General features: G+C 31.9%; 1 protein-coding gene across 1 annotated transcript in view; it reads left to right on the forward strand.

The window, feature by feature from the left end:
- MEF2C (myocyte enhancer factor 2C) overlaps positions 1 to 19,621 on the forward strand; it is a 120,908-nt gene that overhangs the window by 62,385 nt on the left and 38,902 nt on the right. Inside the window, 1 exon segment of the mRNA XM_074282121.1 lies at positions 11,020 to 11,163. Coding sequence (XP_074138222.1) covers positions 11,020 to 11,163 — 144 coding nt within the window.

The following is a 19,621-nucleotide window of genomic DNA, read 5'->3' on the forward strand; positions in this document are numbered from 1 at the left end:
AAACCATTATACATTGAATTTTAAATCTGAAAGTAACTTTAGTGATCATTTAATGTAAAACTTGTATTTTACAAGAGTGAAACTGATATTCATAAATGATTAATAATAATAGGGTGTTAACTTATCCAAAATATGATAGAACAGTCTGATATCTGAAGAGCTACAAAAATATTTCCTTTTAAAGGTGTTTTAACCAAAAGTTAGCCATTAGGTGGCATTAGTTCTATAACTGCATTTGAACTTTAGGAACCTATAATTAACCTCTTTGATCTTCACTCTTCTACTGAAGTCCTACTCTGATGTCTTATCATGATCTGAAGGTGACTCTGGGCTCTCAAAAGCCCTGATAGAAGATACTAAGCTCTATTGAGTCTTCCCAAGCTAAAAAGGCTTTGAGTACAGGTCTAAAAATCTACTGTGTCAATAGGACCAAGAACTGGCTTAGTCAAGTTCAAAAATTTCACCAAAATTTTTGCCACATAATGATGAATTTCTTTTGCCATCATAATTCATAAATAGTAATAAAAAACTAGTAGTGGTAATCACATTAATAATTATAGTACATTATTATATAGTACCTCTAAGTTTAATTCCCAGAAATGAGGATCTTCACAAATCTTAGTAACTATAAAGTATTATGACCTCCATTTTATAAATGGGGAAACTGAGGCCTGTAGAAGGTAAATGGTTTTTCCAGTCACCCAGCTAATTAGTGTTTGAAGGAGATAAGCCAATCTTCTTAACTCTTAAGCCTGGAGTATTGTCCATACAACACACTACTTCTTAAATTAAGAGCTAAGTCTTTGATTCTAGTAAGCATTGATGTGAAGAGTAGCCAGACTAATGAATTTTGATTCATTTAAATATTTTAATAAATCTTTTTATTATTTGAAGATTTTTAATATATAATGTGAACAGAATACTAGTTCAATATCAAGGCTAATTTTTGAAAAGATTTTTAAAAAGGCCACATACTGTAAACATCATTAACTTTTTACATATTACTGATGGTAATCATGATTTTTTGGGAGGCAATGATCACCTGTATTGTGAAAAAATATAGTGATTTTGGAAGCATTATATTTTCAGTTACTTTTAAAATTCTTGCCTACATGTTGATTCCTTTCAAAATAAGACCTATTTTTTTCAGATCTTGAATTGGGATGTTTAGGGTGATTTTCATTGCTAAAGTTTAGTTAGTGCTCAATTAGTGCTTTAATGTTCAAGAAGTTCTCTTTAAGCACCAGATATGCTATATTTGAATAGACCCTTGCCACTGTACTATTAATAAAAAAGAGAAAGGACCAAATCAGGAGGAGGTAATAAATAGTCTAGATCTATAACTGATGATTAAGCCCTGTAAAGAAGCCTCTTGTCACTGACCTTTCCTCAGCTTGATAGGCTATCAGTGGGACTGTCCAGAATGTAAACATAAGAGAAAAATAGTGAGACTTTGTGAGACTGTGGCTCTGTGTGGTTTGGGACAGCTAGGTGGCACAGTTCAGAAGCTGGAAGTGCTGGTTCAGAAGCAGGAAGACTCATCTTCCTGAATTCAAATCTAGCCTCAAGCCCTGTGACCCTGAGCTGGTCATTTAATCCTGTTTGCTTCAATTTCCTCAAATATAAAATGAACCAGAGAAGGAAATGGCAAATCACTCTAGTATCTTTGCAAAGAAAACTCCAAATGGGATTACAAAGTCAGAGACAGTTGAAATCAATTGAAAAACAATAACCAAATAATATATGGTAACTCACTGGTACACGACAAAAAGTGCAAGACTTTGATTCAGGAGAACTTGGATTCAGATCTTTCCTTGGGTACTTACTAGCTGTGTGACAGTAACCTCTCAGCCTCAATTTTTTTAATCTATAAAATGGGGATAATAACAACACCCACCTTCCAGGATTGAGAAGATCCAGTAAGGCAGCATATGTAAATAATTTTTCAAACTTTAAAGCACTGTATAAATGCTGGCTATTATCATTATTATATTGTTTATTTAAATTTTCCATTACCCACATTTTCTGAATAGTATGTCACTAACCACAGGAACATGGTCCAATAGTAAATAGAATCCTAAATTTTGAAGGGGCATTGTAGAAGGCTGGAACTCTGGAGAAGTATACTTGAAACAAGGATACTTACAACAAGATGTTAACTCAGTGAAATTGATGAGATGATGGTTCTTTAGTATACATAGACTTAGTACTTAGTGTGGTGATGTAACGGTTCTCTAGTTCATACAAACATAGTGTGCTGTAATGATGTAATGATTTCAAGGTATTTAAGGGCTGAGAAGGACTGGAAAAAGACATTCTATCTTTGACCTTCCTCCTGGTGGCTCTCCTGTCTCCTACACTTCTCCAGTAATATCAAGACTGAGGCAGAATAAAGACTCTCGACTCTATTCCTGACCATTCTCATAGTGTCTATCCTGCTGAGTCCAAGGCCTGTCCAAAGGACCTCTAGTAAGCTAGCCCGGACATTACAGGGAACCAAGACTCCAATCTAAAAGTAAATAATGTTTGTAGCAAGAGTATTTGAATATTTTTGTTGATTCAACAACAGATATTTATAAAATGTCATCCAAAACTCCTAAAATGCCATAAAATATTTCATTTCCATGCAATATGCATTTCAACTAAACCTCTCAACTTATAGAAATTTGCTGATTATTAAAGATTATTTACTCTCTTATGAGTTAACTCGATTTCATGGGGAAAGTGCTAAAGGCAATAGAAAGCAATCTATAATGAGATCAAGAGAGATAGACCTTGTTATTTAATCTAGTTTTATTTGTTTTTTTTTTTCTTTCCCTTATATGATTCCTACAGTGCACTTCAGAGTGGATATGGAGATGTCAATGGGGTAAAAAGAGAACAGTTTATTTTATATTTAATAATTTAAATTTTTATTCTAGTTTTATATTTATTATATATAACATATAAACACATTATATTTAATTTTAATTTAATAATAATTTTACGCTTAATCATGAGGGTCTTTCTGAAATTTTCACATAAGGATCCATTTCTACCTATATCATGAATTAGTCAGAATAAAGCCTAGCTCTTTTAGTTAAAGAACATGGACTCAAATCCCAGCTCTCAATACTTACTCTCAGACTTATTTTCCTGATCTGTAAAATGTAGATTGCCACTAAGTTTCTCTTTTCCATTTATAAATCTCTCTTGAAAGGAAGTGAAAGGAAGGATGCCCAAATTTTGCCTCCTTGAGGACAAAATGATATCAGAGAGAGGGGAGGAAAAAGTAATCAAGTTAGTAGCAATTTTATGTGATGGTAATAGTGCTCTGAAAGCATCTAGCTTTTATAGAGATAGCACTATAGAAAGATACATTGCTTTATGTAATTAGCAAGTGCCAGTGACTTATAGTTATTTCTTTAGCTAAGTAGGCAGTAATTAAGGGGGAGGGACCAGTGTGAGTGATTATATATAGGAATGGGTTTTCTCCATGATAATGCTTAACCCAGGAACTGATACTTCTATCTTATTTTTCTCTATTTCTATTCCTTTTATACAGCATCTGTTTTCTATATCTATATATTAGAATTCTCAGAGCATTTATCAACTGTTATTATACTGACTTGCGAAGATTTTTTTAAGTGCTTTAGATGAATACATGTAATAAAATAGAGTTTTTGTATCCATGCATCTGTAAAGGGAGTTTGCACATAGTTTATGAAGTAAAGATTCAACCCTTTTCCCCATTTTATTATTTGGAATATGTCATCTTCAGTCAACCTAATTACCTCTATAAGAAATAGCTCTTCCCAACTCAGAGTATGACATTTGCTGTCTTATGAGAAAATCTCAGAAATCTTTTTTGTTCAATTGATCTACTCCAAAAATGTCAGTCATCTATGGGATGACTTAAATATTGATTTAAATATAGAGATTTACTTAAGATTTATAGAACTCTCCAAGGGAAGAGTTTCTTTGGACACAAGAGCCAGATCACTTTCAATAGATCATTTTATTTGTCTTGACATACAGAAACAAATCTTTTCCAAATATGAAATCAGTCAGCTGAGAGGCACTGAAAATGCACTTCTGGGCCTCTTTGCCCCTAGGAAAGAATAACGATAAGTACCTGCATGACCCTACAAATGAGAATCTGGAGATGTTTCTAAAAACTAGCAGCCATAGAAGTTTAATTTGCCTGAAAGGAACCTGGAGCAATTGTGCTTGTTTACCATTTGGTAATACTCTTAGTTTCTATTGAGTGTGTACTATTGTGATAAAGATAGACATGGCAAACTTTAACATTATTTTCTTTGTCATTACGGAAACAGTTGTAGATTTTCAAGGTAATGAAGATAAAACTGTTATCATGGTATTACACTCACTTATTGTATTCAAGACTTTGTCTGCACTTCCTTGTGTTCAGAAGTTTATAACTTACAGAATCACAGAAGCAAAAGAAAGAACTTCAGTTGTCAATTAGCCCAAACCATACTTTTAAAAAATTTCCTCTACTATGTACCCAAGAAGGCGTCAAACAGTTTTTGCTAGAATGCCTCCAATAAAGGCAAACTCACCATCTCCAAAAGTACCTGTTTACTGTTCTAACTCCTCACATCCAACTTAGATTTCATTTTCTTTGGACAGAAATGTCATTCAAGTTATCAAGTGGAAGATAATATTTTTAAATATTTTTAGTGCTCTGATTATACGGGTATGGGCACTTAGAATACATTACTAACTTCTCTTCAGTTTTGTATTTGTATATCTCAACATTTTCTTTTTATAAAACATTCAAAATTTATTTTGAAAACTATAATCACATAAACAAATATGAGTTTGACAGTTGTTTGTTTTTTTAAACTAGTGAGATTATAACAATGTTTAAATGGCAGTGTTAAATGTAGTGCCAAAAATAAAGTCCTACATAAAAAGATTTAGATTCTGAAAGAATTCTCTGTCTACTATGTTGTTTCCATTTTTAGTCTAATGATACCTCTTTCACTTTCCTATTGGCCAGCCTTCTGCTGCTATAGCTCATAATGACTAGAGGCCTAGCAACAAATGCTACAGACAAAAGAAAAAGAAAATGGTTTTGAAGCTGTATTTGTTTTAAAAGGGGGGAGAGGAGGGTAGAAATATGTATAGAAGAATTGCACATGTTCAACATATATTGGATCACTTTCAGACTAGTGGAGGGAAGGGAGGAAAAAATTAGAACACAGATTTTTATAGGGTGAATACATTATTCATGTATATATATATATATGTATGTATATATATATATAGAAAATAAAAAGCTTTAATTAAAAAGGGAGAGGAATAAAAGATATACATGTACATATACATATACATATACATATACATATACATATATACACAATATATAGAACTGTTGTTCAGAGTAGATGGGGCAATGCTAATGGTTGACAGAAAACAGAATGAATCAACTTTGATTTTATAACTGTTTTCCTCTACTGTTATCCACTAAATTATTCTAATGTCTCATAACATGGAAATGACTCTAGATCACACAAATTTTAGAAATTTGGCCAACCTGGAAATCTTTCAAGTATGAGCCTAGTAATGTATTGGACATTCTATTGGCTATAAGATTGTTTTACCTAAGTTTGAATAGGTTTGCTACAATGTAATGAAATCTTTGGCTACAGCAACTTTTGAAGATTTTATGTTGCCATAGAAGGGTAGCTATCTGCTTCAAGAGATGAAATTACATATTCTTGAAGTAATGAGGTATTTATCTGCCAAAGAGAAGCATCATTAACTGGAAATGGAACAAAAATGGTTAACAAAGGATTATCACCCATAATAAATAAGAAGATAATGAGAGCATTCAGCTGCTCTTGATGAGTTTACATTATCAGACTCAAAGAAAATACATTCCAGAGTCCTGAAAAAGCTGGCATATGTAATTACTAAACTATTGTCAGTGATCTTTGAAAAATCATAGAGAATGGAAGAGGTGTGATGGGACTAGAGAAGGGAAAATGTTTTTCAAAATATTCCTTCAAATTCAGATTTCAAAACAGGGAAGACAGTAGTCAGCAAATTTTAACCTAGGGAGCTTGATAGATATTACTTGCTGACAATATTCTAGAATATGTTCTTAAAGAAGGGTTCTTAAAGATGGTAAGCATTTAAAAGCAGGTCAGAGTAGACTAATTTCATATCTTTTTTTGACATGTCTCTATATAGACAGAGCAAAAAATGTTGAGATTTGTTTTATTTAATAAAACATTTGATAAAGTCATTTAAAGCCTTGTGTACAATATAGACATGAGAATAGATAATAATATCAAGTTGAATTCAGAACTGGTTGAATAATTGAGTATGAGGCATATGTTAATGACTTATTATCGACCTTGGTAGAGTGTGCCACTGACTCGTCCTTGACCAATATTACCTTTGTTTTTGAACATTTTTATTAATGATCTGTTTGAAAAAATAGAGCACATGCTTATGAGGGATAGAAAACATTTTAGATGACAAAATAAAGGTTCCAAGAAACTTTTCAAAGACTGGGATACTGGACAAGCTAATCAAATGAAATTTAGGCTTAACATGAAGCCTTATAGTTAGATTCAAAAAACTCAACTTTACAAGTACAAAATATGGATACTAAGGAGCAGTGAGTTCAAGAAAAGATGATACTTTTAAGTTCAAAGTGAATTGTCCAAGTATAGCACAAATTCATGAGATTATAGCACAAATTCCAGATTGTTCATGACCAGAGGGAAATAGTATCTCTCTATCCTCTATCCTGGTGGTATATTAAGGGGCTACATTTTAGGAAAAATATTCACAAGTTATACTGTTCCTAAAAAAAGTTACTTGAAGATCAGTTGAAGGAATTTACATATGTTCTTTGAGGAAGAGGAAAAGAATAATGATAACTAACATTTATATAATACCTATTATGTTTCAGACACTATGCTAAGTACCTTACAAATATTATTTCATTCAAATCAACAATCCCATGAGATATACTATGGGTATTATCTCATTTTAATATACTCATGTGGTAGAGTATTATCTGATAGTAATCATTAATATTTATATATTTTTAATGTTTGTAAAGTACTTTACATGCATTATATCATTCTAATCAACACCCTATGGTGTAGATATTAGGAATATCATTATCTTCTTTCACAAATGAAGAAATTGAGGTTGAAATGAGTTAAATCCCTTACTTATAATCACCAGCTAGTATTAGGACAAATGAAATCTAAACCTTCATCTTTCTAACTTCAAGTTTATTACTCTTATCCCCCACAGTACACCATGCTGCCTAAACGTGGTGATCTATAAATATTTACAGAAAAGTTATGCTTGTTCTACTTGGTTTGAGAGGAAAAAAAACTAAGAATAATGTGGGGAATTAAAGAGATATTGATTTTGGCTCAATGTAAAGAAAACATCCTACTAATTAGAGCTATTGAAATTTGTAATAAGTTGCTTTGGTAAACCAAGAGTCCCTTTTTATTTGAATTCTTCAAACTCTGGATGATCTGTCATTGAGGATGCTGTAAAATATTATTGTTCATTGGATTGAACAACTGCTGAAGTTTCTTTTAACTCTATGATTCTGACTTTATATGTATAAAATGGGCCTAAAGACCTAAAGAATAGTTTGAGTTTTTTTCAATCTACTAACTCATAAAAACTTTATAACTGACCCATAGAATTTTCACCAACCTTTTCCACATTGACCAGTATTAAGCATGAAATATACAAATAATATTTCTAGTATAGGCCATAATTTCATTTTTTCTCCATTAAATTTTTCTTCTTGTATTTCATTTTTCTGTAGAAGTGTCCCTGTATGGGTTCCCTAAAATTAAATCAATTAAGCATAATTTTTAGTAAGTCCTAGCAAACTATAAAGATGACTTTAGACTTAGAAACAAATTGTTATTCTAAGAGTGGAAAGCTAAAAAGTTAGGCACTAAGTTCTGAAGAACACCAAAAAAATTTACTAAAGTCTAGAGAAAATGGAGCCTATGTTGTGGAAGCATTCTTTTCTCCATCTTTTTAGTGTTCTGAACCTATAGACAGAGGAGGAGGAGAGGAAGAGCATGGCAAAGAGATCATATTTGTGATTATCTCCATCAAGGGCACAGCATATTTTTTTATTATTATTTGCTCTGCAATATACAATCTTAGAGAGTTGCCTGGACCACTCAACTAGTCTTTTGTCAAAAGCAGGAACTGAATCCGCATTTTCCTTACTCTGAGGTTAGCTTTCTATTCAGCATATCATTGCTATCTCTATTAGATCTGAACCTTTATAGGCCATAAAAGATTGGAACTAATCTTCTAGCTTATCTTCTAGCTCAATTACTTTACAGAGGAGGAAACTGAGGCCCAGTGAACTTAAGAGATTTGGCCAAATCAAAATACTAGTAAATGGCAGAACCAGGACTAGATGCCACATTTCCTATCCTTGATGCATCATTCTTTCTACTAGATAGATTAGTTTGACTCTTTTAGATTAAATGGAATATTTGGGCTAAAGATCCTTATAAACTCAGAAGAGAATTGTGAGAGATAATGAGTTAATAGTTATAATGGTCTATGAAATAAAAATGCTACATAAATACCAAGTGTTACTGAGATTTACATTTTTGTGATCCAAACATACTATCTCCCTGCCCAAAAGATTCATAAGAATATTTAACACCCATGTATGTACCAGATGGATTGTAATGACAGATGATGGGTCCTTCTTAACCCTTACGTTCTGTTTTCAGAAACCACATTTCAAAACAATTCTAGTTCTTTGTTAAGAATTATTTCGTAAAAGCTTAGAATACTGAAATTTTATCAGGACTTTAGAGACCCTAAGAAAATAAGTCATTTGTCCATGAATATACTTGCTATACCTCCAGATATGTAAGCAGGTTAATGATAACACTATGAGAAAGCTATGTATATTAATCAACTCTTCAATATATTTCTATATAGATATAATCTAATTGTTGTGATATATAGGTCCAGGTAATGATATATGGAATATAGTTCAATATCTGTAAGTATTTGCAAAAGATCCAATATATAAAGAGATAAAAATATGTTCATAGAACATAGTTATAGAGAACAATGTAAAATGAGAATCAAAATTAAACAAATTACTAGTTCCTGTGGAAAAGATTTTGGTAGAAAGAGGACCAAAGAAAAAGAAGATTGAAGGAAAAGAAACTTGTTCTGAAAGCATTATAACCTCACTTAAAAAAAAAAAGTGGAATCCCCTAGAAAGATATACTACTTCTTTTTTCTAGTGAAAGTAATAGCAACTGACTCATGGTAGAGGTCCAGGTGTCCCCACCAATTATGAAATCCCCAGTATTGTAAAATGTATATTTATCATCTCATGTCAAAATATTCATTTTAATATTCAAACATTTATACCACATAATAAACTGTAACCATATGTTTATTTGTTATATTATACCACTATAACATAAATAAATATTTATAGAGAAGCAATTCAGTCATAGCAGTATTATAAAAGGTTCTTTTTCATAGTTTTCTTTTTAAAGAGAACACATCAGACACATAGAAACTCATTTTAAATAATAATTATGTTACATGCTGACAAGAATTTAGGAGTTCAATATTTTAAGGCTGACACTCCCCCTTTTAACTAATGTTGTTTTATTTATTTTTTCCCCAATAGTGTGCATTAAAGATGGAGTGTTATCTCAGCTTTGAATTTCCTGGCTTTATGTCACAGCTTTAACTTTATTTGAATGTACTATTTAGTATTTAATAAAGATGAGTTATACTGTTGAGCTTTCATTTAAGCAGACATTTTGGTAGATAGCTCTCTTTTTTTTTCCTCCAAAATTGATTGGATTTTTTTTTTAACACTGGGCAATTTTAGATTTTTTAAATATTTATCAGTATTGTTGATTTAAATATCATAGTTAAAATGGCAAGAATAATTATATTGAAATACAGTGTGGAAATATTTGAAATATATCATTATTTCTTTTTAAAATATCCTATATAACTAAACATCAGTAAAATAAATGAAAATAAATTCAAGCACTCTGGCTTAAAAGCACTACTTTGGCTTAGAATTTCACAATTGAGACTAGCCCTAGACATACATTCAGGAGACAGAAAATTCAGAATAAGGCATTGACTTTTCTCTTTAATATGTTAGGAGTTTGAATCAAGGAACTTTTTACCCAAATGGATAAGCTAGCAAAATTTTATACCTGAAATGAGAAAGAATATTTTCTTGATTATTAATTGTTGCCTTTTTTCCTAATTTTTGACATTTTTTGTCTCTAGTAAACTTGTTGATAATGTAACATCAAACTCAACTGTTTTAAATTTTGTTTTTGGACCTATTTTAGCAACAAACCCTATATGTTAAGTTTCGGCATAGTATTTCATTTTTGTAGTGCTATAATTAGATTTTTTAAGTTATAAAAATGAACATAGCACATGAAAGCTCATAATCAGTTTTCCATAGCAACACTAGATATGTTCTCTTTATCCCACTTTTTTTTCCTCTCAAGAACATGTAATTGGGAGTGATGGAATAACATTACTATCATGAAATATATTTTGTTCAATACAAATCAAGGATTTGTATTATACAATTGTTTCAGGATCGCAGGTTCTGAAATCATTGGCAGTGTCCTGATTTCTTGTTTTATTCTACTGATACAAAAGAGGATGTTACAATTAGTTGCTTTCATTTTATTCAGTTAGTCTTGTCTCTGATTTGAGTAGTAAAGTACCTTTGACCTAGATATCAAATGACTTAAACCTTTTTTATTTCTATCATTTATTGACTGAATCTCACTTTGAAAGAGTTTCCTTCTTTGTCATTATTAACAAAAATCTTCTATTGTTAACTCACTGTATCTATATATAATTTATTTTTATAATATAATTTATGATGTGTCAGCTTTGAATTACTGGACCTCTTTCATGCAAGTGAATTTCTCTTACATCCTCTGTCAAGATTTGAACTTTCCAAATTATGTATTTCAGACGTTGAGAAAGAAGGGACTTAATGGTTGTGACAGTCCAGACCCTGATGCAGACGATTCAGTAGGTCACAGCCCTGAGTCTGAGGACAAGTACAGGAAAATTAATGAAGATATTGATCTAATGATCAGCAGGCAAAGATTGTGTGTAAGTACCGAGAACACCCTTCGTTTTTTTTTTACTTCTGATATTTCTCTGAACCTGGCAGGCATTGAACAAGAAAGAAAACAAAGGTTGTGAAAGCCCTGATCCTGACTCCTCTTATGCACTCACCCCACGCACTGAAGAAAAATACAAAAAAATTAATGAAGAGTTTGATAATATGATCAAGAGTCATAAAATTCCTGTAAGTACCAAAGGGAGATGAGATGACTGGTCTGCTGACAACTGCTGCAGTAACAAACCTTAACCCCTTCAGTTCTGGCTTACTTTAGTCAGTATCTGAGAGAAAAACAAAACAAACAAAAAACAAAAAACAAAAAACGGGCCAGATAAAAATAAAAATAAACTTAGCACCTTAAGGCTTGCAAAGTGTTATATATCTATATCTATATCTATACCTATATCTATATCTATATCTATATTATCTCATTGCCAAAGACAGCTCATTTTCAAAGTATCTCCTGAAGATGAGCATCCCTTGATTTGAAATTATTTTATTCTAAATAGTAGGGGTTTAAAAAGCACATTTTAGGGCTGAAAACTCATAAGGAAGAAATAGGGACATGACCTATGATTACATTGATATGGGAGACTCCCAGATGCAGAAGTATCTTCTAATATGACAGATTAGCATCTGTCTTATGACTTTTAGTCTTAGAAAGCTGCATAGAATTCTGTCACACAATCAGCATATGTCAGAGTAGGGACTTATGCCCAGGTCTTTCCTGACTCTGAACATGGCTGTTGATGCCCTATACAATGTTGACTCTTAGAAGAAAGTTAAAAGCTAAATATGATATCCCCAGATTTATATGACTCTTTTACCATAATGTACTCCATTAATAATACACTGATGAAAAATACTGGAAATCTTCCTGGAAACAAATAGAAAATATTTTCACTGTTCTCATGTAACCAAGACACACACAGAATTTACAATTCTCTCAATTCACTTAACAAAGACATCATACAAAGATTATTTTCTTGATGAGATCAGATCCTAGGATTCTACACTAAGTTCAGTAACAGCACTGAAGGGTTAAAGCTATTTGCTCGCTGCAGAGAAACAGACTGCATGAAAACCTCATGGTAAAATTTGCACTGTCTGTGTGCTGGGGTGACGTTACAGCTTGATCAGGAAATTTGCTTCGCCAACATCACCATTTTCCATGCTTTAACATTTGGCTAAATTTTGTCTTAACTAAGTCAAAATCTCTAACAGTCAGTCATATGCCTTGCCAGATACTAGAGAAATAACTGCATGTGCTATTTTGTTTACATACAAAGATAGAAGAAAATACATACCCCATTAAACATTGTCACTATCTAAATAATGTTAAGTTTGTGATATAAACTGACAAAATTCAAAGCTGACGTGCTTTTTTTTTGAATGTCTTTTGTTAATGTCACAACCTTAATTTTATTTAAACTTTATCAGTGGTAATTAATTTCTCCCAAAAAAAAAAAAAAACCTTTTCACTTAATAATAGCAGCTTTAACCTGAAGAAAAAGATTGGTCGCTATGGTGAGAATTTGTTAGTCAATTCATATCTATAAATGCCTATTCTAGAAGAAAAACTCCAAAGCAAATAAGTTCTTAATTAGTAACTATTTTAATCATATAGATACCAATTAAGTTCATAATTTTAATTAAATGGATTTGTGTTAACAACGGGGTTTTTTATCTAGTTGGACTTCCATTGTATATTAAAAGAATATAAAGTAACCTAAGCTTTGAGATGTTCTAAAAATAAATAAATAAATGAAAACTATTTATAGCAGCTTTGTGGTAGGAACTTTACCAGGTAATTCTCTGTATCAAAGGAAGATGGGGAAAATGGCAGTCTTCAAAAATGATGAATTTGGTTAGCTATCTATAAAATCAGTTCTGCTATGGGAAAGAGCACTAGAGATCTAGAGTTTGTTATTCTTTATCTGGGAATCCCTCCTACCCACTACTATGCCAGTTATGTGCTGAACACATAGAGGTTTTGAAATGTCTAATACCAATGTCAAGGAACTTGTCATAGGTTTACTGATCATAGAAACAATTATCCCTCTGTAGGAAAGGATAATGTGCTAATCCCTGTTTGTGTATACCTTTTCCTTTGTCCTCTATTTCCTGTATACATTTTCTTTTCAGAAAACTTCTAGACACATCCTGTTTAGTGATTGTGTATACCCTGATAAGGAGAATTACTTAGACCATTTTCTTGCTTTATATATAAGTACAGGTGTGTGCACTTCATTTCTAAAGATACTATTAGTGGTTAAAATATCTCTGTATTCCCTCACTACACATATTCCTTTCATGCTTAGAATAAAAAAAAAAAAAATCATGCTTCATAGTTTTTCAAAAGCTCCAGTAATGGATAGCACAAGAGTCGAAATCAAATTTGATTAATTCAGAAATATTTATGAAACATTTGCTATGTTCAGAGTACTACTGTACTAAGCACTAAGTAATTTTATTGTGTACTTATATGTATATGTGTTGTTTCCTGCTAGAAAGTAAATTCTTTATTTTTGTCTTTGTATCATCAGTGCTTAACAAGATGTCTGGCAAACAGTGGGTTCTAAATAAAAGGTGCTTTATAAAAGTGTATTGATTGTTTGATTAAAAAAAATGAATGAGATATAGCCATGACTATCATCTAGTTTGCAAAAGTTGTCTCAATCTGTCCCCTCCTCTCTATTCATAGTTACAGTATAACTCCTAGTTAGCATTCATCTGTATTAATGAACAGGATTTCATATTTTGATTCTCTCCAACTTCCAGTCCATTCTTCACACTGCTGTCAGATTTTTCTTCCCTCAGTACAGATGTGATCACGTCATTACATTATTGAAACTCTTTCAGTAACTTTGCAAATGCTTTCCAAATACTTTAGCCTGGTATTTGGGGGTTTTTTCTACAGTGTTCAGTTATATCTGACTATCTATGATCCTATTTGGGGTTTTTTTGGCAAAGATATTGGAATGGTTAGTCACTTCCTTTTCCAACTCATTTAACAGATGAGGAAACTGAGTCAAACAGATTACTCAGCTTGTAAGTGTCTGAGATCAGATTTGAACTCAGGAAGATGAATCTTCCTGACTTCATGTCTGGTACTTTATTCACTATGCCACCTAGCTGCCCCTTCTGTTGTTCTAACTTTACTTCATATTACTACTACTATTACTATTACTACTGCTACATTACTACTACTACTACTACTACTACTACTACTACTACTACTACTACTACTACTACTACTACTACTATGACTCTATACACTCACATACATACATATATACTACACACAAATCAAATGGGAGTACTTGCCCTCAAAATGCATTTCACTCTCTCTTATTTGTGTGTTTTTATTCTTACTTCCCTCTATTCCAAGAACTACTCTTCCCCTCCCTTATTGAAATTTTGTTACTCTTTTAAGGATACTAAAGTTCAAATTTCCCTTCCTTCATAAAGCATTCCTTCATTTCCCTATCAGTACTCATTAGTAATGATCTTTAATTCCTTGGAATAAGAGAGCAACTCTGTTGGGCTGGATACATTGTTTGAATGTCAGATGTACACTTGCCAAAAATACTATTTTATGGAAAACTCACACAGGCAACACAAGTTGATCAGAAAAAGCAATACAAAGATGCTCTCAAAATCCCTCTTAAGAACTTTAAAATTGATTGTATGACATGGGAGACACTGAGACAGGGCCAAACTGCGTGGTGTGCCCTCATCAGAGAAGGTGCTGTGTCCCATGAGCAAAACATAAGCTCAGAAGAAATGAGGTGCACAAAATAAAATCTATTCCAAATGTTCATTGGGATTATTTGTGTCTGGTCTGTGCCAGAGCATTATTGATCTGATCAGCCACAGTTTGACTCTAATATAGTGATGTCACTTTAGTCCTCTTTAAGAATATGAATGACAACAATCAACCAACTAAGGTACTGAAGGGACAAGAAAGATGAAAGACCATCCCTTCTCTGGAAGCTTTCAGTCTAATGGGGGAAAACCAATATGCAAATAATTACATACAAATAAGATACATACAGGATAAGGTGAAGATACTCATCTGAGGGAGACACTATCATTAAAGAAGATCAAGAAAGCCTTCTTAGAGAATGTAAGGTTTTAGTTGGGACTTAGTGGAACCCAAATATATCTTCATTTTTTGCTTTCCTTCTGTACTTATCATTTATCATGTTAGATTATAGTTCTTTATGTAGAATGTGAACTTCATGAAAAAGGGCACAATTAAAATTAATTAAATAAGACCATAACTCATCTGACCTAAGTTTGTATTCTAGGACCTAATGCAGTCCTCTGCATATTAAGCATTCAACAAATGTATGTGGAAGTTTTTATATAAGACTGATTTATAAATTATTACAATCTTTCAGAAAATGATAAACATATTAAAGAAATGAAAAACAAAACACTGTGAAAGAACCCAAAAACTAAGAGAGAATTCTCATCTATGGTTTTAAGGGAACTCTTCATGGAGATGATAGCATTAACAAAACTATGGAATGAAATAACATCACTGTTTTCTTACTTTAATAAGTATTTTATCTTCCATAGTGCAAAGGGTCATGTTTTTGTCCAATGCTTTCAGTTCCTATAGATTCCTTCTTCATATACATTTTAGGAAGTTCCCACAGTTACTAAAACGTTTAAAGCAGTGGCTAATATGATCTTCTCTATGTAAATTAACCCAACTTTTTTAAAAGCTCAAAATCTCTAATTTATTTTTTCAATTTCAAAGATCCAACCTGAACAACTTCCCCTTTAAAAGGAAAAAAATTAACATTTCATTTTCTCATTTGTGTGATAGAATTTATGTGTATTATACCTCGGATTTAGCACCCTGCCAACATTTTTCAATTATATGAATTTGCACTATTTACAAAGGATTTCTCATTTCTTGAAAATTCACAACTTATATTGAAATTTATTGAGCTGATTTGAGGATTACAACTATTTCTGAAAAAGAAAAGGATTTGCTGGGCTTTATGCAGAAATCATTACACACAGTTAAAGGGAAAAAATTTCAAGATAGAATTAAGGAGTTACTATTCACATGCACATATAAGTAGAGTATTGGTTGTATACTTTTGATTTTATTATTGAGTTATTTGAGACTCTTTGTAACCCCATTTGGAGTTCTCTTGGCATAGATACCAGAGGGATTTACCATTTCCTTTTCCAGGTCACTTTTACAGATAAGAAACTGAAGCAAGCAGGGTTAAATGACTTTCCCATGGTCACAGAGCTAATAAGTGTCTGAGACTAAATTTAAAATTCATGAAGATGAGTTTTACTAATTCCAGGCAGTATCTATCCATTTTGTCACCTAGCTGCCCTGAGTAGCATACTATATGTTAATGTGCCACACACTCACAAATTCTTTAGTGCCCAAATATGGTATGAGCTGCAGATTACTTCCTTTTGAGCTCTTAAAGGACAAGAATTCTATTATTGAATGAAGAGCAGTTTCTAAATACTTTTTAATTATATAGGATCTCTACCCAAAGTACATAAAGGGAAAAAGTGTCTGAAAAAATAAAATTTGAACAGGTATTAGAAGGTAATTTTGAAATTTTTAAAAATGCCACTCTATCATCAAAATTATTTTTAAGATTCTGAAAGAACATCATATATTTAAAAATATATTGACTTACTTAAATATTTTCTAAGAGATTTTTTTGCTTAATTAAAATATAAGTTGTGGCAAAAATTGGAAAAAATAGTGGACTTTATCAATGTATACTAATAATCTTTTAATCATTATTACTTTTGAATATTTTTATAGTGAAGAGAATAAAATACATAAATACTATGCACTCATCAGCCCAGATTTCCCTCTTCTATGAAATCTATCCCTTGTGTTTAGTGTTCAGCATATTTGAGCTTGACTAACTCTTCTTATAAGTTTGCAGAATTTTTTTCAGTCTTATTATATAATTACTTTGTATATTTTTTATGTTTGTAATATATTCCAGTATCCTTTATTTAAAAGAAAAAATAGTAGGGAAAGAACTGAACTGCTAAGTAAATGATCATAAACTAATATTCACTCCCCATTTTAAAAAAAATGTAAGATTAGAGGGAATCTTTAAGATGATCTCAATTGAGTTCTTCCCCCCACCATCTTCCTGACAAAATGAACTAGAAAGATGAAGTTAATTGCCTAAAATTATACAACTACTTTACTGGGAGACCTAGAACTAGCTAAAACTAGAGGCTTCCCAATTCTTTTCTTCATTTTCATTCCATGACACTATGCTTTTCAGTCAAATCATTTTTAATTTGTAATTTTACTTCTTACTTTAACATGTTTAATTCTTGATACAGATATGAAAATGAAAGAAATTATGGAGAAGGTATGAAAGAGGTCAACTCAAGCATTTATTACACAGCTTGTCAATTCTTGAATTCAAAATTCCCAAAGTATGTTCTCATAACCAAGTAATACCTATTTCTGATCTGCAAAGTCTATCCAGATATTCAAATCAAAACTGTTTAATAGTGATTAATTTCAAAACTATCCTAAATACCTAATTCTGAATAATTAACTGGGGGAGGATACAAAAGAATTGACCAAACTACTTAGGCAATCTTGTATTTTAGTTACTTGTGAAATGTGCATCTCCTCAGAATATGTAGTCATAACCAACTACCCTTTACCCTGATAAGACCTAATCAGCTTTCAGAAAATCAGTATTTTTATAGTCTTTGGGCCATCATGAGATAGTAATTGCATAATTATTGGTAATTAATAATAATCCATTATTAACACACTGCTAAAAGTATTTTAATGAACATAACCACAGGAAATCAGCCCTTAAATATGGGGGTGAGAGAAAAGAAGTGGGAGAAGGAGGGAAAGAAGAAAGGACAAGTGCATGGATATTTGTCTTTGGACTTTATTCTTTCCAGGGCAAAAGTAGCTCCTAGATAATAAGATAGACATGATAGAAGATAGATGAATAAGATTTCACTTAATACATTACTTCTGCATTGCAGAAATAATCCTGAAAAAGTTTATGTACATCCCAAAGGGATTCTTTCACTGTCAGACAATTCCATGGGCATGGAGGAGAATGACTATGTGTGCCGGTGAATACATCCAGCATGTTTTCACTGACAATGATAAATGACCTTGGTAAATATTCTTACTCAAAAAGATTTCAGTATTATCCCTATACTTGTGCCATATGAAGGACAGTTCTATCCCAATGCTTTTCTTTTAAAGTCAAGTCTATCTACTACAAATTAAAACAGAATCCCATTATACCTACATCATAAACTTTCTGAGTTAGAGTGGGAAAGATATATCTTTATGAATCTGAACATTATTTGACCCCTCAGTATAAGTGACTCCCTGATATATAGAAATGAAAAAATAGAGCTGTTTTATTATATGTCTGTGCACGCCTTCCATTAAGATATGGGGTTCTAAAAGGGCAAAGTTCTTTAAATTTTAATATTTTTATAGAATCATAGATTTCAATCAGAGAGGGATCATTAATGGTCATGAATCCAACCTGCTCATTTTACAGATGAGAAAACTAAGGCTGACAGGCTGATTTGTCAAGATTAGTTCTCTAATAAGTACCTGAAATACCATTCAATCCCAGGTTTTCTTGACCAGCACTGTATCCACTGTACCAAAGTTTCTTAAAACTGAGGATCATGACTCCATACTGGGTCACATAACTAAATTGGGAGGTCAAAAATTATTATTTATTATTTGTAAATGTTTTATATATACATATATGTGTGTGTGTGTTACATTTTGTTAGTAAATAAAGAACTTTAAAACTGATATTTGGGAAATAAATTGAAAGACTGAGTGTTATGATATATAGTGTTAAACTTGGAACCAGAAAGACTGACATTCAAATCACAATTCTGACACTTGCTAGCTATGTAATCATGGGCACACAACTTAACTTTCCTGGGTCCCTAGGGACTCTAAGCCTACAAATGTCTAAATGAATTGTAGGCTACAGTGGTGGATGGAATCCTCACACCTGTGAAACCACAAAGCCTTTTTATAGTGACATAAAGTTATCATTTAAAATTAAATGGAGAAAGCATTTTCAATTTTAATATCTACATGTAACAGTAGAGGACAAGAATGATTCGGCATCATGTTTAAATTTCTCTGTCCCTTTCATAATTAATAGGCTTTGAAAAGGTACTAACAAAAAAAAATCCTACCTATTCTATCCTGATTTATACTAGTCTCAACTGATGATTCTTCTTAGTAAGAAAATGGAATAAGTACTATTTAGTACCTTACTCAATGAAAAGGAAATTTTATTCATCGTGCCCATTTCTTTCTATGATATAATGCTTTGTTTTGTTTTGTTTTGTTTGTAAAAATCATGTTGCTTTTTCAATGGCTACTAAGATTTGGCATAGTTTCAACTA

This window comes from Sminthopsis crassicaudata, chromosome 1 (assembly GCF_048593235.1).
Source record: "Sminthopsis crassicaudata isolate SCR6 chromosome 1, ASM4859323v1, whole genome shotgun sequence".
NCBI classification, from domain to species: Eukaryota; Metazoa; Chordata; class Mammalia; order Dasyuromorphia; family Dasyuridae; genus Sminthopsis; species Sminthopsis crassicaudata.